General features: G+C 39.6%; 5 protein-coding genes across 7 annotated transcripts; 2 read left to right on the plus strand and 3 right to left on the minus strand.

Annotated features, from left to right (window-relative positions):
* On the minus strand, positions 1-4,769 carry LOC135344024 (uncharacterized). Its single transcript, XM_064541083.1, has 2 exons — positions 4,752-4,769; positions 1-3,828 (listed from the first exon to the last, which is right to left on the minus strand). Exon 2 carries the CDS (start codon positions 2,888-2,890, stop codon positions 680-682), a length of 2,211 nt encoding a protein of 736 aa, XP_064397153.1. The 5' UTR covers positions 2,891-3,828; positions 4,752-4,769; the 3' UTR covers positions 1-679.
* Positions 4,770-7,970: 3,201 nt separating this feature from the next.
* LOC135344025 (uncharacterized) lies at positions 7,971-13,002 on the plus strand. The gene is made up of 2 exons (XM_064541084.1): positions 7,971-8,208; positions 9,403-13,002. Exon 2 carries the CDS (start codon positions 10,922-10,924, stop codon positions 12,110-12,112), a length of 1,191 nt encoding a protein of 396 aa, XP_064397154.1. The 5' UTR covers positions 7,971-8,208; positions 9,403-10,921; the 3' UTR covers positions 12,113-13,002.
* Positions 13,003-13,721: 719 nt separating this feature from the next.
* On the minus strand, positions 13,722-17,977 carry LOC135344027 (uncharacterized). 3 transcript variants are annotated; one of them, XM_064541085.1, is made up of 2 exons: positions 17,834-17,977; positions 13,722-17,628 (listed from the first exon to the last, which is right to left on the minus strand). In XM_064541085.1, exon 2 carries the CDS (start codon positions 17,623-17,625, stop codon positions 13,873-13,875), a length of 3,753 nt encoding a protein of 1,250 aa, XP_064397155.1. In that variant the 5' UTR covers positions 17,626-17,628; positions 17,834-17,977; the 3' UTR covers positions 13,722-13,872. The 3 variants fall into 3 exon arrangements, with proteins under 3 accessions (XP_064397155.1, XP_064397156.1, XP_064397157.1); XM_064541086.1 differs by having other exon boundaries at positions 17,885-17,969; XM_064541087.1 differs by having other exon boundaries at positions 17,849-17,960.
* Positions 17,978-18,092: 115 nt separating this feature from the next.
* Positions 18,093-23,267, minus strand: LOC135344028 (uncharacterized). Its single transcript, XM_064541088.1, has 5 exons — positions 22,959-23,267; positions 19,982-22,429; positions 19,561-19,650; positions 18,747-19,281; positions 18,093-18,412 (listed from the first exon to the last, which is right to left on the minus strand). The coding sequence occupies exons 1-5, from the start codon at positions 23,076-23,078 to the stop codon at positions 18,207-18,209; spliced, it is 3,399 nt and encodes a 1,132-aa protein (XP_064397158.1). The 5' UTR covers positions 23,079-23,267; the 3' UTR covers positions 18,093-18,206.
* A 122-nt stretch (positions 23,268-23,389) lies between these two features.
* Positions 23,390-26,360, plus strand: LOC135344029 (uncharacterized). Its single transcript, XM_064541090.1, has 3 exons — positions 23,390-23,607; positions 23,883-24,071; positions 25,990-26,360. The coding sequence occupies exons 1-3, from the start codon at positions 23,515-23,517 to the stop codon at positions 26,191-26,193; spliced, it is 486 nt and encodes a 161-aa protein (XP_064397160.1). The 5' UTR covers positions 23,390-23,514; the 3' UTR covers positions 26,194-26,360.
* The last annotated feature ends 170 nt before the right edge of the window (positions 26,361-26,530 follow it).

Below are 26,530 nucleotides of genomic sequence, written 5' to 3' on the forward strand. Positions count from 1 at the left end.
TGTCACGGCATTACCCAAATGCATAGATCTACTAATATGCTAATTTAAACTAAAGCAATAAATAAGCATGCAGCGTATATAATAGTTATAGGGATGAGTCTCAATGTATTTGGCTTTCTAGCAATGGCTCCCTCAGATCAACTTGATATGTAGTGGTCATCTCAGCCACACTATGAGTAACGTTGTTAGCTTCCAATTCAGCCGGCTCATTTATAATTAGTTTTTGTTTCTTAATTCCGCCAATTTTATTGGTTAAAGCTTCCATGCTGTCCTTCAACACTGGCAGCTTCTTGAGTCGCCAGTAAACATGCACAACTATATATAATCCCAATGAAAGTTAGTAGTGCTATTGAGATCGATATATATGTGGCAATTGCTCTATGATCGTTGATTGAAAAATTCAGAGAATATGAGGTAGCTGCTGCAAGCACACCTAGGTTCACCAAGAAGGACATCTCCAGTGTGTCAATCCAACTCTTGTCATATATTCCTCCAGTCACCTTGAACATAGTTATAGCAACAATACAGGTGGTAATGATAGCAAGAAAATTTATATGCTGGTTTTCTCCAAATGCAAATATGGTTAGTAGCATGACTCTCATTAGGAGACTAAGTCCTGTCCAGTAGCGATGGTTGGGTTTGAAAGAGATCAAGTATGCGTGTATGAAAGGCTGAAGTCTCAATCGTTGAAGAATTGTCGAGATGAATTCGCTTTTTTGTAAAACTTGTGCAGAGAACAGTACAAGTGTGTATGCCAGTAGCAATAGGAGACTAATGCAACTATGATAAGAACCGAATGATCCCCTGAGGCATAATCAACACTTCCGTCATATCTCCAAACTTTTATTCTATTGTTCCCTGGGTTATTGATAGTCGAATAGTAGAAAATACTGATGATATTTTGGGCTAGCGAGTTGAAAGACAACAAGATTATGGTAGCAAGAACAGCTACAGGGTCACTGGTACTGAAAAACTTCGATACCCGTACAGAGTATCGGCATAGAACAACAATCAGGCCTGCTAGTATCCAGATGTAAACTGGGAATACGAACTGTAGTCCACTGTATGCAATGTGATTCATGTCGTCGTAGAAGCATGTTTCGATTCCGAAATCGAGGTTCAGCCATGATATGAAGATGATATAGCCACGGAAGAATCCCACTGGGAAGAACACGGTCTGATTGCTGTTTAAAATGTTGACGTAGAAGATGAGTCCATTTATAGTTCCTGAAGATACTGTGATTTGCGATAGGAAGATTAGAGCAACCACTAGTATTCCAGCCACTGTACAAACTACTAATAGCGCCAAGTGTCCATTATCCGAACAGTCCCCACACATTTCTCCACCGAGCAATAAACTAGTGTTCCCTTTGCAGCTTCCACACAGTACACCAGACCTATTGTTGTCACAAATATCATCATTTGAAAAAGTGAAGTTTTCCTCTGTAATACAGTATCTATAAGGACAGCTTTCATACCAACTCATTGCTCCTTGATGTTTAGGTTGATTTGCTGGTGCCATCCAATAGATTTGAAATTCACTTTTCTTCTGAAAGTTGTCATCCGTTATCTCACAGCTTTGCAGATAATTACTGATTTGCCTGTCACAGACGCAGCTGGCATTATCTTTGTCTAGTGGAAAACCATCCGGGCATGACTCAAAGAGTACATTTAGTTCAAGTGCTTTCTCGCCATCCAGAAATGACTCGCCCACATTCAATATCAGAACTTCCATGTCCGCCTTGGATTTCACAGTGAAGCTTACTTCATTACACTCTTGAACGCTAACTCTTTGAAGCTTCCTGTCTGTAGTTAGAGAAGACGTTGTATTATCATCACTGTCTATCGATAATAATGCAGACCACAAATTTCTTCGAATAGGTTCTGACATGTTAATATTCCCATAAAATTTGAGTGCTCTTACCATTACAGAAAATAGTTTTCCCTTGATTGCTAATATGTCTAATGGAGGATCGTTTCTTGCACAACCTTTCCGTGAATCGTTTTCACAGAAACAAAACCAATAGCTATCAGACGCAAGAGTAGGTACTGATTTTCCTGAAGCTATTTTGAGTGTTTCTTCCAAGTCCTTCAAAGCTTGATACGTGATCTCTGAATCATTGATGATATCAAAGTTGACATGCATGACACTTCCCCCAGGGTATGCTGTGTTTTGTTGAAATATGAGAGAAGCATTAAGATTTCCAGTGTTGATAGGACCAAACAAACACGTGTTCAGATCATTAACACACTGAACGTGTTCGACAGATGTCCCAATAAAAATGGCACCTCCTTTTATTGCGGAGTTGTTCACAAAACGGAGTTCAGTTTCATTGTAGAGTTCAAGCCGAGACATTTGATCAAGGAAAATTGCACCTCCACTCTTTGCTGAGTTGTTTTCAAACTTTCCGATTCCACTAAACCTAACAACAGACGTGAGTATTGCATATATTGCACCACCACCGTCCGCATTTTCATATCTATTTTCAAGAAACATGTAATAGCCACTCAAATTGAGGGTACTTTGTTGAATAGCAACAGCACCCTCTTTGTAGCCATCAGCAACATTGTTACGATAAAAAGTTGAGTTACCGTTTATATCCAGATCAGACCTTAGAGCATACAAAACTCCTGCATTCATGGAAAACTCGACTTGACCATCCAAGTGAATTTTAGCAATGTAACCAATAAGAGGAGATTTTGAATTGTTGATAAACATGATATTACCATTGACCATCATTTCAGATGTATCTACTTTAATGACACGTTTACGAAGTGTATTATTACAAGCCATTAGGGTTCCGTTGAGGATGATCAGTTTTGATCCTTCTGCTAGTGACATCACTCCAGCTCCGTGATTACCATTCAGAAGTAGAGATGCTCCCTCCATTAAAAATATATTAGAGCTCACAGATTGAATTGATGTAATGTAACCTTCGTTTGCAATTGATTCAATTGTCCCATTTATATTTAGCTGACTGTTTTTGAAATATAGTCCAGCAGTGGATTTTTCTTTTTCACTGATACCCTTATTTTCACTGGAGGATAGAGTCCCCTGAAATTCAATGTTCACCTCACTCAAGAATAATGAACCACCTAGACAGACAAGGTTTCGTTCAAATAATCAGTCTCCATTCACAACTGCCTCAACGTTACTCAAGGCCATTACACCAAACGGTCCAACATTATCAGTCACATAAATACTTTCAGCTGTAAGGATACAACCATCGATTCGAAACACCACCTCTTCTGCATTAGGAAAGCTGCTGTAGATATACTCAGAATCATATTCTCCAATACTGTTGTTAAAGATGTTGAGGTTATTTAATGAGGTATTTCCTGAGTTTTGTATGATGACGATCGTAGCAAGTGAGTTTTTGTTATTGATAATCACGAGGTTAGTGAGCTCAACATTTGAGCTGTCTTTAATGTAGAGAGCACCAGAGGTGGTGTTAGCTACACTGATGTCCATCATGAGAGTGTGCGTAACGTCACCACAGTCGGCAATAAAGAAACAATCTGCACTTTATTTAAGTTGGAAAACTCTGACCAAACTGATATAGCAGATGGTGACGGGGTACCTCTTTGTACACACCACTATGGGATATCGTTGATGTTCGTCAAGCTTATACCAGGCAAATCACCTTCACCACACGAAACAAAGGCCACATTCTGAATAGTTACGCTTGTAAAACCATTGAACAATAAAGTGGCATTTTGTCGACAGTAGATGGTGGTATTTTCAGTTCCGTTTAGAGAGAAGCTCTCAGTGATGGTACCGTTTAGTGAAAAGTCTGAATCGAGAAAATATTGACCAGGAGCCATGTTCTAAGAGAATGGTATATAATATTAACTTGGTACTACATGTATATCACAGTCTAGCCTCGATCCCAGGCCGAGTTTTCGCTTTTATAACGGTTAGGCGTTCGCCTAACCGTTATAAAAGCGAAAACTCGGCCTGGGATCGAGGCTAATCACAGTCATGCAATTGCACAATGCCACACACGCATGCAGTATAGGTGTTATTAATTTAGCTAGAGTTAATTAAAGTGAAGTAAAGTAAAGATTAAATACTCATGCACTGCATTAGGCTACACTGAATGCAAGTATAATATACACCTTATGCACACTGTCATGCACACACGTAGATCTACTGCTAGCTTGTCTAGTCTGAAGTAATAGCTCACATATTTAACTATTTAGATCTATATAGTAAGTCTAGCTATTGTAACTGCATGTATGTGTAACTTGTATGTTATTTCTATAATATTTATGCATTCAATGGTTATGTGGGAAATGGGAGGCTTCCTTCATAGTTGAACAATGACTACCATATTAGCCCTCTCTCACATACATCATGCAATATGAATGGAAGCTGCATCAACATGCATCAATCATCACTAGATCACAAGAATTAATATTGCCGTGTTTTAGTGATGTAATCAATTACAACAAACTCAGTGAGAGCGAGAATTTGCTAGCCTAATAATTATATAAGTTGACCCCAAAAGAAAAAAATAGCTATATTTTCGTCTATTATAACATAGTCCCGAGCTCCTACAATCCCAACAGCAATGACACAGCTATTATGGGAGCGTATAATTGCAATCGTTGGCCCGATAAAATAGACGTAAGTTCGAACAGTTGCTGATATTCTCACCAGTAAGAACTCATACAAAAATGTAAGAACAGATAACTATAATTATATAGTGGGACTCTTTAAGTGTTAATAGATCTAATCTTCAACTCACTTGCTGAATGAATGAATGAATGTTGCACTCTTTTCTTTTTTTTCCTTAACCTTTTTGAAACATTGCCACATCATACTGCCATGCAGGTTTGCATTATAATAATTGCATGTGGCCCATGTGAGCTGAATGCTGCATTAGGTAGTAGCATTGTGTGTTGTGTGACATGTGAGAGGACTGTGTTAGGTAGTGGCATTGTGTTAGCTATCACTTGGCACACCAAACACAACAAACTACTTTATAGTATTGTTTCTGTGTCACCCCAGACAGTGCATGTGCCATACTAGGTATGTGTGTTGCATGTGCCATGCAGGTGTTGAGGTCATGTGTCCCCCACCGATACATTTTATTATAGGCCAGGGTATACTACTATAGTAAAACTATACATACAGATATGCATGTATTTCCCACACCTTGTATCGCTGCCACTTATGTGACTAAACTCAATTGGCTTGCCTGCAAAAACTGCAGCTCTATGCATGCATACAGGTATATATCATTAATTTTTCACGCATTCCCTCCTTTTTCAATAGTTTTGTATCCACATTAGTTCAGTGTGTTGTGACTCTGTTCTAGTGCTCAGAGCATTATTGTAATTAATGTTGTCTACCTCACTGCACTGGTTTTATGTAAAAATGTTGATAGCAATGTGTACGTTGTTAGTGCTTTTGTTGCTGAAATTAATTGACAATGTTGTATACAGTAATTATATACGACTATACATGTATAGGTGGTGCATGTATGCCTCATCCTATCAGTGGAGTAGGAACAGTTAAAAGGTTAGGGGGGCCACTTGGGTGGTGCAAAGTAATGGGATTGCCCCTGGCGCAGAGCACCGGAAAATTTGAAACAGGAAGCCACACCTTCTCATAATGACGTCATAATTAGATGCGGCCTACAAGCTTATTAGCTCTGAACAAGAACTAAAGTCTATATAATAACTCTCAAAGTCCACACACACACACACACTGAAGTATACATTCAAGTTGTACAATAATGCCATATACTACAGAATTGCTTTCAAAATAAGGCCATGCAAAGTCAATTTGTAGTTTCTCAGGCCCTCGCGCTTGGAAATTGACTGCTTTCCAAATCATGTGACCTCAAATTAGAGGCACTAAAAGACGATAAATTTGTATGGGTTTTTGGTCATGAATATAATTATGACTAAAATTAAATTATGCACTTCCGCTTATTGAGGAAGTTAGGGGTGTGTTCAATTAAAATTCTATGAATATCATTAGTATAATTTAATATTCAAATGCCTCAATCCGCTTGCTATTTTAGGAATAATCGCCTGCGAAACTACAAATTGACTTTGCATGGCCTAAATACCCGGTATGAGTATTATCATTCGGAAATGTCCAAAAAAGCCAATCCTTTTTTCATTCTGCTTACAAATTCATGCTTTCTCCTTTTCAACTAGTGTTCAAGCTGGCGCTGTGCTAATGCCTCTCGCCATGTTTTTGCTTTCGCTTAAAAGTATTAGAGTGTTATATTAGTATTAAAGTTAGCTTATCTATATAAAGTCACTGAGAAGAAAAGACTTATTTTCATGCATCTATTGTTGTATTATGTGGCTTACCAGGATCTCAAGAAAGAAGAAAATTGATTCTTCCAGGATCTGTAGTTCAGTGTATATAATATCTAAGAAGAAAAGACCTGTGTACATGCATATTGTTATCTATATTGTTATATGGTAGTGTTTTGTGGCTTATATACCAGGCCCTCAAGACAAAGATGATTCTGCCAGGAGGATCTTGGGATATTATTTTTGGGGAATGAGCGCGCATGCGCATTACATCCACAGGAATAATTAAAGGGTGTGTCCAAAGAGATCAATTTCACAAATGGCTACTGCTAGCGAGCTGTTTTAAAAGATATTTTCTGAGTATTGTAGCTAACAAAAAGCTAGCGCTTTAGTGCAAGGCTAACTCATATGTTGAATAGAAAGTTTGTGCGGACAGATGATGCTATGAAAGATTCTGAAGAGACTGCAACAGCCTTCAATGTGAGTCAAACTAGCCATAACTCGAGAAAGAAGCTTTAGTTTGCTAATCCACGAATCAAAATCCAAGAGAACGTGGCTAGAAGCCTATAGAAGCTGTTAGTTTTCGTTACATTGCAACCGTTGAGCAGTTATAGCTGGAATACACACACACACACACAGACAGACACACACACAGTCAGCTTTACCGTATCCCTCGTGCGGCTACGCCTCGAGGCATAATTAGTATGTGTCAGTTAGCTCTAGCTGTGTAGTTTTGTAAAAAACGGAGATAGGTTTCACTCTGGCGAAAATCGATATATTCGGCAGTTTTTTTCTAGTGATCACAGCTCCTACTGGAAGTAACTTGGCCCATCAAAATTTTCGCTGGTTAGTAGTCCCATAGCCATCTATTAGTGCATGTGTGCAGTTAGTTAGAATCAATCTCGTTTTTTACGTGCATTAGCTGACAAAATTTGGTCGTTTACTCTAGTAGAATTATTACCAAAAACTGGTCCTCAAGCTACCTAACTCTCTGTTCTACACTAAACCTCCTGACTACTATAGCTACCAGAAGAAGAATACAGAAATTATAGTAAACTCTGTTACAAGATACTAAAGGGTAAATCCTGCGTTCCACACTGCACCACACCCATGCACTATATAGCCTCGATTCCAGGCCACAGCTACACACTCAGTCTCTCTTCATGCTGAGGGTTGTATAGTACTGCATAGGGTATTAAGACAGAGACTCCAGAGGCCAGACAAGCTTCGGTAAAGTGACCAAACATTAATTAATTAATTCTTGCATTCATCAAGCTTAGTATGGAGTTGGATATCCTTTAAGGAGATGCCAGACAGTTTGGCGGCAGACTTTCAATCCACTGCTTTCAAGGTGTACCATGAGTGCATGTCACTGTGCATATAAGTGGCAGCGATAGAAGGGCATGGGAAATACATAACTGTGTGCATGTATAGTTTGACTTTACTAGTATATTCTGGCCCCACCTATAATTATATCGATAGGGGACCGGACACGTACATCACCTCAACTATGCACATATGCCATACACCTGGCACACAACACACACAATGCAATTACCTTAACTGTGTTAGCTTTCACATGGCACACAAAACACATTGTTGCTGTGTGCCATGTTATACTACATATTTAAGGTAGTTGCATTGTGTGTGTTGTGTTCCAGGCGTATGGCACACAGCATAACAGTGTGTTTTGTGTGCCATGTGAAAGCCAACGTGCACAATGTCACTACCTAAAGCAGTAGTCTCACAATGCTACCACATAGTGCAGCATACCGATTCAATTTCAGCTTACATGGGCCACAATTATTAGACACAATACGAATGCAAATTTGGCAGTATATTTATGGTTGAACTGGTGCCTTACTAGAAGAACATTGACTAACAAAAGCTAGTGAAAAGAAGAAAAGAGTGCAACATTCATTCAGCCAAGTGAGTTGAAATTAGATCACTATAGATCTCTGTTCTTACAGTTTTGTATGAGTCCTTATGGCAAGAATATCAGCACTGCATGTCCGAACTTACGTTTATTTTGTCTGACGACGATTGAAACCACGTATGATGTCTTTCAGTTAATGTAAAGCTACAAAGATACGTTAAAAAATTAGCTTTAAAATTAAATCATGTCTGTATCTTTTATAGTTTGAAGATATCAGTGTCCGACATAATTATGATAACGTCCGATGATTAATATACTTTAGTTTATTATCAACAATTTAGGTCTAAGTGACTCGTAGTAAAGAGAGATTCCATGCACTGAACTGAACTTGGAAGCTACATTTCTCCCACTAATATCAATCAGTAACGTAACATGAAACTAGCGGTATATATTAGTAGCTATATAGCTAGTAGGTATATAGCTATTAAATCGGAGACCACTTTTGGAGAAGCCAAAACTACTAGATCTATAGCTTATAGATGAGCATACAGATGAGCTTATAGTGAGCTTCATTCAGTGCATTGATGTATATGTTAGAGGGTTGATGTTAGTTTCACTTTGCTGTGCAGTGTGACACAGTGTAATTATGTGTGGCTATTACCAGGAGCAGATGAGGGGATGGAGCGTCTTACTACGCGGTGGATTCCGTATAGTCTAACCTTGTACAAATTATGCATATATGTCAAACCATAGGCTAAGTGTTGCAAACATTATTCATTGTGATATTAGATCAAACGTGTTATAATTATCAGCCACAGATGTGCAGAGCATTACAAACAAGGAAATGTGGTTAAGACAATAGTGAATCCGCAATACTATGCATAGCTCCATCATTATAGGCCCTAATAAATTATGCTCGGAATAATTTTAGGACATCAATGTCCATTTTTGGTAAAGATTTTTACATTAAGTTTTGCATAATGACCTTTTCGTGGCAAATTAATGCTGGATGTCTACGTCTTAATTTTGTCTACAGTCACATTCCTGATTTTTATGAGAAGAATCGTATTTTTTTATGAGAATAATAGGCAAATTTTTCAAGAATGAATAATGGGTGGAAAAAAAGCATAATTTATCAGGGCCTAATATTTATCTGCTTCTGCTATTACTTTTAGCAATTAGCTAGACATATAGCTAGGCTAGCTTGCCTGACTCTGGTATAGTAAAAGATACTCTTTTTTATCCAGATCATGGCTTCGAATTCAACAAGATTGAAAGTCCTTTTTCTCCTAACAATTCTGATTATTTGCAATGCCAAAGAGCAACTGATTCACGTCAAACCCGACAGCTACCCACAAAAGTGCTCCTGTTCCTACCAGTTCCCCGAATGTCAGACTTTGTCTGAGTACGCACTCAATACAAGAAGTGACCTCCCTTCCAAGTTTATACTATCTCCTGGTCTATATTATCTTGATTCACACTTTTCGATAAATGGTACCAGTACCGAGAGCTTCTATCTAAATGGAACTGAAAATACCACCATCTACTGTCGACAAAAACCACTTTATCGTTCAATGGTTTGACAAGTGTAACTATTCAGAATGTGGCCTTTGTTTCGTGCGGTGAAGGTGATTTGCCTGGTATCAGCTTGACCAACATCAACACAGTGAAGATGATGTACATCAGTGTAGCTAACACCACCTCTGGTGCTCTCTACATTAAAGACAGCTCAAATGTTGAGCTCACTAACCTCGTGATTACCAATAACCAAAACTCATTTGCTACGATTGTTAGCATACAAAACTCAGGAAATACCACATTAAATGACCTCAGCATCTTCAACAACAGTATTGGAGTATATATACGAATCTGAGTGTGTCTACAGCAGCTTTCCTAATGCAGAAGAGGTAGTGTTTAGAATTGATGGTGGTTTCCTAACAGCTGAGAGTGTTGATGTGACTGATAATGTTGGACCGTTTGGTGTAATGGCCTTGAGTAACGTTGAGGCAGTTGTGAATGGAGACTGGTCATTTGAACGAAACCTTGTCTGTCTAGGTGGTACTTTGGCCCTCAATAAAACAGAATTGCAATGTAGGGGCAATCTGTATTTTTTTGAGAATAAAGGAATCAACGAAAACAATAAATCTACTGCTGGACTTCTCTTGAACAACAGTGCCACACTTAACTTAACAGGAAACATTAAGTCAAGTGGAAATGAAGGATATAATATTATGTCAGTTCAATCAATTTCCTCACACATATCCACGATAAGAGGAGTGCTTAATCTAACGAGCAATCCGGGTGATTGTAAAGGCATCTCATTAACGAGGGATTCGAAATTGACAATTAAGGATGGAGCCCTAGTAGTTCATAACAACGTGTTTCGCCGGCAAATAATTTTGGTTGATAACTCGGAACTTTCGGTCAGTGGAATTGTATCAGTTGTTAATAATCCATCGCAAATTGTTGTGTACAATGGAAAACTAACTCTACGTGGCGACATCCAATTTCAAGGGAACGCTATTTCAAGGGTATGCTTCACGGTCAACGATTAATATAAGCGGTAATTCCACTTTCACAAGTAACAACATAAAAGATAATTTTAAAGGTGGTACTCTTACTGTAATACAAAGCACTTTATTAGCATACCCTGGGGGCAGCGTTATACATGTGAACTTTTACCACATAAAAACTCTTGACGTTGAGTAAACTGCTTTAATTGACTTGAATCGAACAATAACTTCACTCACCAATAATTCAGTCCCCATGTTTACATCCGACAGCTACTGGTTTTGCTTTTGTGAAGATGATCGAGAAAAGTGCTCTGACAGATCTCAGAATATAACTGCATTCAAAGGAGAGAGATTCTCTGTAAAAGTCAGAGCTATCAAATTCTACGGGAGCAATATGTCAGAACCGGTACGAAGCACTTTAGAGTCTTCCCGAGAGCAAGTGGATATTGGGGATCTATCAATTACTGCCTCTCTTATCGGGAACGATGGTAGGCTACTAAGTGTTAGCGCAACGGAGTGCACCAGCATTAACTTCACGGTTAAATCTTCGGCAGACAATGAAGTAATTATTATGAATGTTGGCGAATCATTTTTTGATATGGAGAAGTCGTTGAAAGTGAATGTTAATCTAAACCCCTTTTGTCCTGATGGATTTCCATTCAATGAGAAGCGGGACTCTTGCGTCTGTGATGAAAGCATCAAGAAATTTCTACTCAGCTGTGACGTTAACGATAAATTTCAGAAGAGAATAGAGTATCCAGCATTTTGGATGGGGCCTGCAAATGACTCCACGTATCAAGGTGCCGTAAATTGGTATGACAAATGTCCTCATCGTTTCTGTATCACAAGTGGCACATTTACTTTTTTGGATGATGGTATTTGTGACAACAATAGGTCTGGTGTACTGTGTGGAAGCTGCAAAGGAAACACTAGTTTATTGCTCGGTAGTGATGTATGTGTGGACTGTTCAGATAATGCATGGTTGACACTATCGGTTGTTTTTGCAGTGGCTGGAGTACTAGTGGTTGCTTTAATCTTCCTATCTCAAATGACAGTGGCTTCAGGAACTATAAATGGACTCATCTTCTACGTCAACATTTTGAACAGCAATCAAGCTGTGTTTTTCCCAGAGGGATTTTTCCGTGGCTATACCATCTTCATATCATGGCTGAACCTCAATTTCGGAATCGAAACATGCTTCTATGAAGGCATGAATCAGATTGCATACAGTGGACTACTATTTGTATTCCCAGTCTACATCTGGATACTAGCAGGCCTGATTGTTGTTCTATGCCGATACTCTGTATGGGTATCGAAGTTTTTCAGTACCAGCGACCCTGTAGCTGTTCTTGCTACCATAATCTTGTTGTCTTTCAACTCACTAGCTCAGAACATCATCAATATTTCTTACTATTCATCAAAAACCCTGGTAGATCTAACATGAGAACGGTAGTTTGGAGATATGACGGAAACGTTGATTATGCCTCTGGGCATCATTTGACTCTTATCATAGTCGCATCAGTGTTTCTCCTATTGCTACTGGCATACACACTTGTACTGTTCTCTGCACAAGTTTTACAGAAAAATGATTTCATCTCAAAAATTCTTCGACGGTTGAGATTTCAACCTTTCATACACGCATACCTGATCCCTTTCAAACCCAACCATCGCTACTGGGCAGGATTTAGTCTCCTGATGAGAGTCATGCTACTAATTATATCAATTGCATTTGGAAAAAATCAGCATATAATCTTCTTGCTATCATTACCACTTGTATTGTTGCTATAACTATGTTCAAGGTGACTGGAGGAATATATGACAAGAGTTGGATTGACACACTGGAGATGTCCTTCTTGGTGAACCTAGGTGTGCTTGCAGCAGCTACCTCATATTCTCTGAATTCTTCAATCAACGGTCATAGAGAAATTGCCACATATAATTATATCGATTTCGATAGCACTACTAACTTTTATCGGGATCATAATTCTGCACATTTATTGGCGACTCAAGAAGCTGCCAATGGTGAAGGAGAGAATGGAAGCTTTTGCCCAAAAAATGCGAGGAATTAAATTTGCCAAAAGACAAAAACAAAAGATAACGATAATCAATCCGACTAAATTGGACGGTAAGAAGGTTTCTCGAAGTGTAATTCGAATGAGTGTTCTAAGGGAGCCATTACTAGAAATCTAACTATACTGATAAAAATTATACGCTAAGAGTAAATTTATAGCTATGTGTTATTACGATTAGTACAGCCTGTTTTGTTAAATTTTAGCAAGTGCACATTTATCCAGTACACATGCACATAATTATTATATCATGCTTCATCATGCACGGCTATACACGAGCGCAAGCAGTGCGTGCGGTTCTTATAATAAAGTTGACTTTATACATACGCTAGTGAAAGATTGCTATAGAAGTTAGATACACCAAGCTGCACCAATCAGATTCGCATTATTTGTGTCAAGTTTGTCTGTAGTTGATACACAAAATACGGCCTGGTATTCTATTGCATAAATGATAGTGCACATGCACAAACTGATTATAAATCTACTCTGTGCATAAGAATATGCTTGTAATAAATTGTTTTGTAGAACAGACTAATTAATGAATTCATTGTATTGCGGAAGGAGGATGTGAAGGATGTTCACACTGTCAATAATCCATATCAACACACAACAGCTGGTCTCCCTATTTATTGCCTATAGCAATGACAGTTGTGGCTTGCCTGCAAAAACTACGACTAGTATGCATGCATGCAGGTATATATAACTTTGCTGTTTTTATTCAGTATAATTATCTGTTTCATTTCTGCTCGTATATAACTTTATGTTATGTTATCTTATGTAGCTTTGACACATCTACCGAGGCATCGCCACCCGTGCATGCAGTTCTTTCATTATGATATATTTTATGCAATGAGTGTATAGCTAGTATATAGACAGACAAGCTTAACACAAAGTAATTGCAGCTAGGTATATTTAGGCTATATAAACCTCAAATCTGGCATGCATATGATTATAGTAGCGAGATATTATAATTACCTAAGTAAATTTTTATGCTTGCACTCATGTATATAGCAAAATGACTCAGAGTATAAGAATTATAGAAAACAATGTTTTACCTATGCTGGGAACGTGGTACACTAATAACTCTAACTAACAAGTATCTATTGACGAGTCTTGCATGCACGTATTAGTTTGCTCAGCTTTCCAGTAATGGCTCTCTTAGAACAGGCTGGTACACTGCTCTCATTTCAATTACACTTTGAGTAACTTTCTTACTCTCAAATTTAGTCGGCTTGTTAATTGTTAGCTTTTGTTCTGGCACTTTATCCTTCAACACTGGCAGTTTCTTGAGTCGCCAGTAAATGTGCACAATTATAATCCCAATAAAAGTTAGCAGTGCTATCGAAATCGATATAAAAGTAGCGATTTCTCTATGAGAGTTGATTGAAAAATTCAGAGAATATGAGGTAGCTGCTGCAAGCACACCTAGGTTCACCAAGAAGGACATCTCCAGTGTGTCAATCCAACTCTTGTCATATATTCCTCCAGTCACCTTGAACATAGATATAGCAACAATACAGGCCGTAATGATAGCAAGAAGGTTTATATGCTGGTTTTCTCCAAATGCAAATATGGTTAGTAGCATGACTCTCATCAGGAGACTAAGTCCTGCCCAGTAACGATGGTTGGGTTTGAAAGGGATCAAGTATGCGTGTAGGAAGGGCTGAAGTCTCAATCGTTGAAACATTTTCGAGATAAAATTGCTTTTCTGCAAAATTTGAGCTGAAAAAAGTGCAAAGGTGTATGGTGCCAGTAGCAATAGGAGAAACACTGATGCGACTATGATAAGAGTCAAATGATCCTCTGAGGCATAATCAACACTTCCATCATATCTCCACACTCGTGTTCTATTGCTCCCTGGGTTTTTGATGGATGAATAGTAGAAAATATTGATGATATTTTGGGCTAGTGAGTTGAAAGACAACAAGATTATGGTAGCAAGAACAGCTACAGGGTCGCTGGTACTGAAAAACTTCGATACCCGTACAGAGTATCGGCATAGAACAACAATTAGGCCTGCTAGTATCCAGATGTAGACTGGGAATACAAATAGTAGTCCAGTGTATGCAATCTGATTCATGCCGTCGTAGAAACATGTTTCAATTCCGAAATCGAGGTTCAGCCATGATATAAAGATGATATAGCCACGAAAGAATCCCTCTGGGAAAAACACAGTTTGATTGCTGTTCAAAATGTTTGCGTAGAAGATGAGTCCATTGATAGTTCCTGAAGCCACTGTGATTTGCGATAGGAAGACCAGAGCAACTACTAGTATTCCAGCCGCTGCAAAAACAACCAATAGTGCCAAGTATGCATTATCTGAACAGTCCCCACAAACATCTCCACCAAGCATTAAACTAGTGTTCATTTTGCAGCTTCCACACAGTACACCAGACCGATTGTTAACACAAATATCATCGTTTGAAAAAGTAAAGTTTTTCTCTGTAACACAGTATCTGTTAGGACAGCTTTCATACCAACTCATTGCTCCTTGATAATTAGGTTGATTTGCTGGTGCCATCCAATAGCTTTGATATTCGATTTTCTTCAGAAAGACGTCGTCCGTTATCTCACAGCTTTGCAAATACTTACTGATTTCATTGTCGCAGACACAGCTGGCATTATCTTCGTCAAGTGGAAAACCATTTGGGCATGGCTCAAATATTACATTTAGTTCGAGTGCTTTCTCACCATCCAGAAATGACTCGCCCACATTCAATATCAGAACTTCCATATCTGCCTTGGATTTCACAGTGAAGCTTACTTCATTACACTCTTTAGCGCTAACTCTTTGAAGCTTCCCATCTGTAGTTAGAGAAGATGTTGTATTGTCATCAGTGTCAATCGATAATAAAGCAGACCGCAAATTCCTTCGAACTGGTTCTGACATATTAATATTCCCATAAAACTTGAGTGCTCTCACCATCACAGAAAACGGTTTTCCCTTGATTGCAAAGATGTCTATAGGAGGATCATTTCTTGCACAACCTTCTCGTGAATCGTTTTCACAGAAACAAAACCAATAGCTATCAGATGCAAGAGCAGGTACTGAATTTCCTGAAGCTATTTTAAATGTTTCTTCCAAGTCCTTCAAAGCCGGATACGTTACCTCCAAATTATCTACGATATCAAAGTTGACATGTACGACACTGCCCCCAGGGTATGCTTTGTTGTGTTGAAATGTGAGAGAAGCGTTAAGATTTCCAGGGTTGATAGGACCAAACAAACACGTGTTCAGATCATTAATACACTGAACCTGGTCGACAGATGTCCCAATAAAAATGGCACCTCCTTTTACTGCAGAATTATTCACAAAACGGAGTTCAGTTTCATTGTAGAGTTCAAGCCGAGACATTTGATCGAGGAAAATTGCACCTCCATTTTTTGCTGAGTTGTTTTCAAATTTTCCAATTCCGCTAAACCTAACAACAGACGTGAGTATTGCAAATATTGCACCACCGTTTGCATTTTCATATCTATTTTCAAGAAACGTATAATTTCCATTCAAATTGAGGGTACTTTGTTGAATAGCAACAGCACCCTCTTTGTAGCCATCAGCAACATTGTTATGATAAAAAGTTGAGTTGCCGTTTATATCCAGATCAGACCTTAGAGTATACAGAACTCCTGCATTCATGGAAAACTCGATTTGACCATTCAAGAGAATTTTAGCAATGTAACCAATAAGAGGAGATTTTGAATTGTTGATAAACACGATATTACCATTGACTATCATTTCAGATGTATCAACTTTAATGACACGTTTACGAAGAGTGTTATTACAAGCCATTAGGGTTCCGTTGAGGATGATCAGTTTTGATCCTTCTGCTAGTGACATCACTCCAGCTCCGTGATTACCATTCAGAAGTAGAGTTGATCCCTCCATTAAAGATATATTAGAGCTCACAGAATGAATTGATGTAATATAACCTTCGTTTGAGATTGATTCAATTGTCCCATTTATATTTACCTGACTGTTTTTGAAATATAGTCCAGCAGTGAATTTTTCATTTTCACTGATCTCCTTATTTTCAATGGAGGATAGAGTCCCCTGAAATTCAATGTTCACCTCACTCAGGAATAATGAACCACCTAGACAGACAAGGTTTCGTTCAAATGACCAGTCTCCATTCACAACTGCCTCAACGTTACTCAAGGCCATTACACCAAACGGTCCAACATTATCAGTCACATAAATACTCTCAGCTGTTAGGACACCACCATCGATTCTAAACACCACCTCTTCTGCATTAGGAAAGCTGCTGTAGATACACTCAGAATCATATTCTCCAATACTGTTTTTAAAGATGCTGAGGTTATTTAAACTTGTAACAGTTGAGTTTTGTATGATGACGATCGTAGCAAGTGAGTTTTTGTTAATGGTAATCGCAAGGTTAGTGAGCTCAACATTTGAGCTGTCTTTAATGTAGAGAGCACCAGAGGTGGTGTTAGCTACACTGATGTCCATCATCTTCACTGTGTTGATGTTGGTCAATCTGATACCAGGAAAATCACCTTCACCGCACGAAACAAAAACCACATTCTGAATAGTTACGCTTGTCAAACCATTGAACGATAAAGTGGCATTTTGTCGACAGTAGATGGTGGTATTTTCAGTTCCGTTTAGAGAGAAGCTCTCAGTGATGGTACCATTTAGTGAAAAGTCTGAATCGAGATAATATTTACCAGGAGTTAGTATAAAATTGGAAGGGAGGTCACTACTTGTACTGAGTGCGTACTCAGACAAAGTCTGACAGTCGGGGAACTGGTAGGAACAGGAGCACTCTTGTGGGCAGCTGTCGGGTTTGACGTGAATCAGTTGCTCTTGGGCATCGCAAATAATCAGAATTGTTAGGAGAAAAAAGACTTTCAATCTTGTTGAAGCCATGTTCTAAGAGAATGGTAGAATATAAACTTGGTACTATACATGCATGTATATCACAGTCATGCAATTGCACAATGCCACACATGCATGCAGTATAGGTGTTACAATTAATTTGATATAGATCTAGCTCGATTTAATTAATAAAAAAGTTTAGATTAAATCTCATGCACTGCATTATAGGCTACAGTATGCATGAGTATATAATATACACCTTATGCACACGTACTGCTAGCTTGTCTGGTCTGAAGTAATAGCAGCTCACCTATATTGTAGATTTAACTATTTAGCCTGCATGATCTAGTAAGTCTAGCTATTGTAACTGCTGATGTATAGCTTATTACACTATTTATGGGTTATGTGGGAGGCTTCCTTCATAGTTGAACAATGAATACCATTAGACCTATACCCTCTCCCACACACATCATGCAGAATGGAAGCTGCATCAACAACATGCATCAATCATCACTAGATCACAAGAATTAATATTGCCGTGTTTTAGTGATGTAATCAATTACAACAAACTCAGTGAGAGCGAGAATTTGCTAGCCTAATAATAAGTTGACCCCAAAAAACCAAAAAAATTGCTATTTTCGTCTATAATAATAGAGTCCCAGAGCTCCTACAATCCCAACAGCAATGACACCAGCTATTATTGGAGCAGCTAGAGAGTGTGTTTGTGAGACAGTCTGAACACTAGGTTGGTCCTCACTGGGGGGTCCATTGAGGGTACCTCTTCTAGAGTGAGCTGGTGTGTCGAAGTGGAGGTCCAGGTACTGGCCATTGGGTACATCTGTGAAGAGGAAAACAGTTCAACTGACAGTGTTCAGGACATGGCCATGCTATACTAACTAATAATACAGCATAATTATTAAGTCACTGTTCACCTGAAAGCCACCTCAACATGTTAAGGTACTGTACACCCTGATGAATTTACTTAAGGAAACTATTAATTTTAGAGGAAGGGATAAGCTAAATTAAGTCACTCGACATGTTAGGTACATCCAAGTAAACAGATGAATTAACTTAAAGGGGAACTTGAGAGGGCCTAACAGTTACATATAAGTGGTCGCATTATTTTGGGGATGCTATCAAACTGCTGTCTAAAGAGGTACACTAAAACTCACTGGGATGCAATCCAGGCCGACCGTTGCCAGGCAACACCACCCCACCCCCCGTGAGGTCGACGCCCACCAGCCGAATTGTTGATGCATTAGAGCACACAGACGCAACCGAACCTCTCCTACTGTATCGGAGGCTGCGCTCCTCGAAATTTATTTCTTCTTGACGAAACTGTTCTGACACCAACTTTGTTGGACTTGGACTTAGAACATTGGAATTGAGTATTCGGTGCTGGCATTGAATTGAGCTCACTTCAATGGATCCTGCTGATAGACTTCTAGTTAGCGAGCGTTTTCGGTCACGGGGGTTGTCATGGAGACTGTTCTGGGCGTGCTCAGTAGAGTCGGCTTCTGTGAACAACACTTCGACGCTGATTACACGCCGTAAGCGGTTTAGAGTTGGTCGTGGTTGAAAAGACTGCTGATCATGTAAACACGTTTGTGGAGGGGTTATTTGGATGATGTTGGGATGGTTCGGTAAAGGGTCATCAAAGGAATTGGCTTGATGTGTAGAAGACGGGGTTGGATCATCATACATGTTCTGTGTGTGTTGTGTGTAGCATGTAAAACTTACATAAGGCATAATGTTGTTACAAGTACGCTATTAGATCGGAGATTGATAATTCTAAAACAGTTATGATAATCGGTATAATTATATCCACAGTTACAGCATCATTATTAGTGACTATCGAAGAGCTACATGCAAAACGGCTAAGTACGGGCACTTAAAGTTACCTCCCAAAACTGGCCATTGAATACTCAGAGTTAGCAGTTGGCGTAGCTGGTAAAAACCGTATACACACACAACAAGTGCACTCACCAGACCAATGCTGAAGCCAGTGTCCGGATAATCCTCGTAGTCCATATGTGGTGTGGTCTCAACCTGTTCATAGCACTCCACCAACCGACCCTGTGTGTGTGTGTGTGTGTGTGTGTGTGTGAGTGGGGGGGGGGTACAATCGGATTTAAACAGCATACCAGTATGTGTACTAACTACGTACTGCATACAAACTGTTCGTAGGCTTTCAATGCCAAACATGTAAATTTAGATACAGCCTACATACATGTAAATAGTTACAACTGTAACACACACTGTTGCCGGGCTCAGAAAAATCTCGCTAAAAATCGGTTTGTTGACTGTAAAAAAATTACTATTGTATACATCACACACTCACACCCACGCATACATTCACACACCCATACACATACTCACCCACCCACCCACGCACACACCCACTCACCCATCCTCCAATGCCGAGCAGGTAGTCAGAGGCGTATGCATCCACCACTAAATGTGTGAAGTCATTCACTCTATCACCGAGATTAGGCAGCATCTCCGCAAGTCTGCGACCGAAACAAGTTATCAAAAATATGCTATCTTGTATTTTCTGTCCTTCGACTAAGAGATGTTTCGAAGCATTGCTGAAACTTTCGTACGATACAGCGTTGCTCAAACTCTGCAAAGCTGCCGGAGTTTTGATCGTCTCCCAAAACATATCATCCATAGCTCTGTTTAGTTGATTATCGTACTGTTGGTCGATTCGGTCACCGATTGTTCGTAATTTGTAGCTGATATAATCACTCTTGGTTGGTTCGTTATCGAGCTTCTTAATAAATTGCAAAAACAACGGATCTCTAAATGCGTGAGCTGGTATGCCATTTCTGGGTTCCATATCTGGTGCCGGTATGCAGTGTCCCAGTTCCATACTTAGAGAGGGTTCCAATACTTGATTCACACGTCTACTACACGAATGTCTTGTTGTGATTTGAGTTTGAGTTTCAACTACTTCCAATCTGCCACTTTCAGAAGGCACAAAATCAACAAAATCAGTTGATATTTGCCGCGTGTACGTGCTCACTAGTGTGGAGTTTGAGGTAACCTCTTCAACTTCTTGTTTATTTAGTGATAAATTCTGGTGAGTTGCACGTTCAAAATCCACAGAGAAAGGGTTAACCTCGACGGTGGCGGGTGTGTAGTAGCCACGCGGTGTAGGTCGATCACAGAGTGGAGCTTGAGAGTTAAATATTTGCGGAGTAGAAAAATATCGTTTCCGTGGTAGTGCTGTTGGTGAGGTCTTATCGACAGTAGTTCGATTATTGTCGTGACTATAACTCTTTTTCTGAGATCTAGGAGCTGGTAGATCAGCTACGCGATCATTGCCTTCGTTGTGTTGCGATTCAACCGAATGTGGCGATTCCAAATCATCATCATCTTTATTATCCAAAGCATCGCCATCTTCACATACTCTGAAACAGTTACTTTGTTTGTCTGTAGACTTCTCACTTCTCACGTTGTCATCTCCGTCACTAAAAGTACCCGATTCTGATTCTGACATGTATCCATCTTCATCATTTTGTTCAATCTCTTTGAGCGTAGTTACTGGGGGTGGCAAATAGGTCATGTGATCGTCATGTGATGAGAATCCATTGCCTATGTAACTGCCTTCGCTTTGTACTTCTTCGTTGGCCATTAGTAATAGTTCAGTTTTATCGTCAATTGATTCTGTCTGGGAAGATGATTGCTGTCTCAGCGTTGGTAATGGTGGTCCGCTAGCTACCTCCAGATCATGTGAGGCGTCCTGAAGATCATGTGATTTCACAGGCATGTCATGTGACCCGCTGGATGGTAGAGGGGGCCAGTTTGCACTCACACCAGGTGGTGACGTCAACTGTTGTGTTTGTTGTTTGGGAGGGTTTCTTGGTATATGAAGTCTCCTCTTTGTATGACTGACGTCGTTTAGTACTTGCTCTTCAAGAGCTTTTGTGCTGAGTTTATGAGTGGAATAGAGTTTTCTTCTCTCGGCCGATTTCTTTCTCGGTTTAACGTGAACATCATCCATAAGATCATCGAGGCTAGAGCTGGCATGTCGTGTCATGCGTGACTTTCGCTTGCCAGTTTTAGTAATACCACCTTTGAGTTTCCGGCCAAGACTTGACAGCTTGCTGGTGGAGGGTGGATGGTCGTCTTCACTCCGCTTCTTGCTTCGTAAAGAGGCGGTCAACTTATTCTTCAACACTGAAGCTTTGGAGAGCATTTTCACTTTGATGGAGTGTTTTTTTGGCATGGTATCACTACTGGATCTGTGAGGCATATCTCGGTCTACTGGAGGAGCATACGGAAAGTTCTTCACATTTGCTTTTTTGATCTCAATAGCTTGTATACTTTGTATCTGTGTTGAATTTAGTCTCTGCAAAACACGGCGATTTTTGGACGGATCTCTGAGGAAATTATTGATATACATTTGACTCTCTTGTCGTACGAACTCTGCACTCCGCACGTCATCTTCTCCCTCGCCCGTTATCAGTATACTACTGCTTCCAGCTCTCTGTTTTGAAGTTGGATTGACGTAGAGACGATGGTTAAACATCCGATGTCCGCTGGATTTCATTCGACGATCGGCAAGTTTCTTTTGAACGATACGACGTCTTCGTAAAGTGTCCAGTTCTTCGTTTTGCGATTCTTTCATAGCTTTTAATCGATCCAATTTCTGCTGATCCGATCTCTGTTGATAACGTAGCTCTTCACTTGGACGACGTTTCTTCGTCTCTTGATTTTCGTCTTCTTGTAAAGTGGGTGTGTCTTTATGTCCCAGAGACAGGGGCTTATCACCGAGTGGTCCCGTGACAATCTTTGAGAGGAGGTTTCGTGCTAGCTTGGTTCCAATAGGGTTATAAATCACTTCTCTAACCTGTGGTAGTATAAACGCAAAGTATATAATTTGATCTCACATGTAAATGGACTTTAATAGTTATCATCAGTTGAAATTATACGTGGTATAGCCTTACATGTACGTGTACACGGCAACCAAGGAGTCAACTACACCAGTGGTCACATGGAATTGTGGCACAACATACATGTACCGTGACCGTGACAGTTACAATGAGGTGAATGAACATGTGACTACTTACACCGTGACATTTATAAAGATATTGTTGTTCTATAGCCTTTGATATGTATTGAGGATAATCCATCAAAGAGTTCAAAGAGATAATTTCCCAAAGGTAGACAAAACGAAAACTAAAAAGCCCAAACAAACCCATAGCTACAGCTACGTAGAGCTACAGTATTCCCAAGTAACAGTGTACTGTGACGTCATGATAGGCTAACTGTACTGGCTAGCTAAAACAGATTAATCATCACTCAGTGTTATTATTATTATAAACAATACGCCAGTAAACTACATTATGGTGGCTAGAGCTAGGGGTGTAGCAACGTGCCTTGTTCATCCGTCCCACACAATCCAACTCTTGTCTACACTGCATATCCAGTCTCTCGTCCATCATAGTCTCCATAGCGTCCACCCCATCACTACCAACTCCATGCACCTCCACTGACATAGCAGCTTCACTGCTTTGGAAGTCGGTATTTTCAGTTGGAGTTCTTTCTTGAGATTCAGCGGTAGTCCAGACCTTGTAGCTTGTGTAGACCACAGCGATGCTTTGACATAAAAGCACTTACGGTGGTAGCTTGTTTATTATTGTAAAAGTACAAGAGATAAACAAACCTTGCTCTGTAAAAGGGGAAAATCCCCAGTTTATGCCGTCATATTTGTGCACTGAAAGAGGGTGGGGCTGTTTTTTTTTTTTTGCAACTGTTACAGTGACGTCATCAACGTCGCCATTTATACATTGATCTCGGGGTCAAGCCGCGGATTGCAAGCAGGTGCATTCACAGTATAGTAGTAGATCTACAGCTACACAGTACAGTACAGGTTCGTATTTAATTTCTTTATCATAGTTTCTCTGAGCATAGCTACCCTACTAATACACAGTCATGAGTTCTATGGAGAGGAAAGGATCTATATCCTCCACTTGCTCTGACTCGAGTGCGGAGGAGACAAGAGACGGCGTTGGAAAGAAGATAAAGGCAAGTTACAGCATGTATCCACATGCTACAAGATCGTGCTGCATGTAACGTAGACCTTCTGTGACAGGTAGCCAGCTGATGTAAGTTAGTTCTATTTCATAGACTATGCTCTCAAAGACTCATTAGCTGGCTTTATGCTATCATATCTTATCATATCATGTACGTCTAGTCTAGCTAGCTATGGTCTTTGATTGGAATCATTGAGCACGACCAGCTGATTATTCACAGCACGGAGCACATGCATTCACTCACCCACACCACCCACACACACACAGATCCCAGTCACAGTACCCAAGCCCTTCAGTTTCACACTCTACTCGCGACTACAACAACGTCGAGATTTTGACGATGATCTAAGAAAAAGACAGCATGCTGCCGAGGAGAGAGACAGAATATCCCGAGAACGACAAGAGAGGGAAGAAGAACTAGAGCTCAAGAAATACAGGAAATCCCTCAACTTTAAAGTATGTCCAGTGGAGGCTAGCATCGTTAACAGCTTCATTGTTTTATAACTCTAGCTTCAAGTGTTAATTGACTTCCACTGAGTGCACTTGTATTCTCACATGGATGCTCATTTTGTGTATAGGCCTTTTTACTTTACCGGCAGGTGCTTTAATATCCTGTGGCATTTCCTGTTAACGTCAACAGTTAGTGTACACCAGATAGTCGTGATAGACCAAGCACTAATCTCTTATGCTGTGGCCTACTAGGTTAAACATAGCACATGTGTACGTTGATTACCACAAAGTTATTCTCTGAATAAACATACTAAGTATCGATGTGTGGTTTTACTTGCAACGCTGTGTTTCTTGGCCATACATAAATATTAAAGCTTGATGGTGTGTGAGTGTACGTGTGTGCGTGTGCGTGCGGTTTACTTTATATTGTGTACTTAAGTTCTTTATTGAGTTAATTGTGTCTCTTGATAAACTATCAATGTTATTTGTTTGCACTTGCACAGCATTCGGCCCCCACTGTCTAAACATGTAACCTACACATGTGGCTAAAAATAATAGTGCCCATAGAAGCAATGTCTCTGTTCTCCAACTCATGTACTAATTTTTAGAATATAAATATGCATACTTATAAAAGCTTGGTTGGAAATTGCAAATTTATGAGGTTTGGCTGAAGTTCAGAGGGACTGATTTGCTTTAATTAAGTACCCTCTTGAGATAAGTATGTGTGGCTTCACAAGTGGTTGGATGTTTGGCCTTGGAATAATTGATAGGTACCTGCTTTGTGTACGCATAATTAGAATGATCACATCATTATGCCTCGAGGCGTAGCCGCACGAGGGATACGGTAAAGCTGACTGTGTGTGTGTCTGTGTGTCTGTGATCACATCATTTTAGATTATCAATCAGTTGAAGTGTGAGATTGTTTATGAGGTTAAGTACAGTATACCTCATAGTAGTGTGAGATTGTTATGATGTGTTAGGTTAAGTACAGTATACTTCATAGTGTACCTGTTTTTTTGTGATTCTTTCCTTTCCTGTATATAGTCTAACTTCATTCAGTGCCCCAGCCATCATTGCATTCAACAAGCCAACACTTGTCCTGAGGTTGTGTCTATAATTCATTAGCAAACCTCTACACATGTTTTTTCATTACAATTGTGGTCCAAGAACATTGTTTAAAATGTAAAATGTATGTTTAGCTAGTCACATGTGTGGTAGTAAAGTACACCTTTCAACTGTACACACCCTAATAGCCACTCATACGTATTATTTTTTAGAGGTTATAATTATATCATGTAATTATGTGGTATAGGTGTACCAGTATTCACTAAGAGCCCATACATTTTCCAATTTCAAAATGAAAGGAGGATTCATTTTGTAGCTCTTATGGAGGCCATCACATGGTGTGTTTACCTAGTAATGATTTTGAGTGTACAGTATTGAAACAACTATTAATAGCTCTGGTAGTTAGACGGCCAAGCCCTATACGGTGTCAACTAGCACCATCTCCATTGCTAAGTACATTAATAGAAACTTGTCCCCTTGCGTTGCCAGATGTCACTATCTCCTAATTACTGCAACAAAAACTGTACCCATACAAGTGATATCTGTGACTGTGTGTCTCTATAGAAGTTCCCCTTAACAGTTCCTTCAATGGTGGTCACTAATGAACATGTAGTGTCATTGTCCAGTGCTGTAACATAATTACAGTACATGAAGTACTGTGCATATGTTCTCTAGCATTATCAAAATTTGGGCTAAACAGTAATTAGTTGGTTGTAGTCGTGTGTATAAGGTCTGTTGTGTTTACTTGCACTTCACTGGCTTCTGTTTACCAATCGTTAATTTGCAAAATCAATTATTGATACTCTGTCATTTTACACTATTCAACTATGCCCCTCCCCTCCCCTCCCCTCCCCTGTAGGCCAACCCGATTCGGAGTTACTCTGGCATCTACCCGAATCCGAGTGAAAAGGAATTGACGATACCACAAGGACCTCGACTACTGACTGAGAATCGATTACGCACAAATCCCGAGGATAACCCCCGGGCCGATTCTCGAGGGAGCAGCGATCACAGTGACATTGTGTATTCAACTTATTCGTATAATGGACCCACTGTACTTTGACCTTGCTTAGTGCAGCTCGTTCTCGTTCAGTTATATACATGCTCAGGTACAAATTCAGAAATTAACCAACAATGTATGTATTGTCATTAATTATTTAATTGTTCTGCTTCTGTGTAACGGCTTTGAAAGCTGCTTCTTTGTTGGTGTTCAATTGTTCCAATGTGTTGTACATGTTTGGTTGGCACCACCACTGTGTGTGTGTGTGTGTGGGTGGGTGTGTGTGTGTGTGTGTGTGTGTGTGTGTGTGTGAACTATTGTGTGCACTACGTATTATTATTGCGATATACATTGTTTATTCGGATATTAAAAATTGAAAAATGATAACCTTGCATCTTAT

Source organism: Halichondria panicea, chromosome 11 (assembly GCF_963675165.1).
Source record: "Halichondria panicea chromosome 11, odHalPani1.1, whole genome shotgun sequence".
NCBI classification, from domain to species: Eukaryota; Metazoa; Porifera; class Demospongiae; order Suberitida; family Halichondriidae; genus Halichondria; species Halichondria panicea.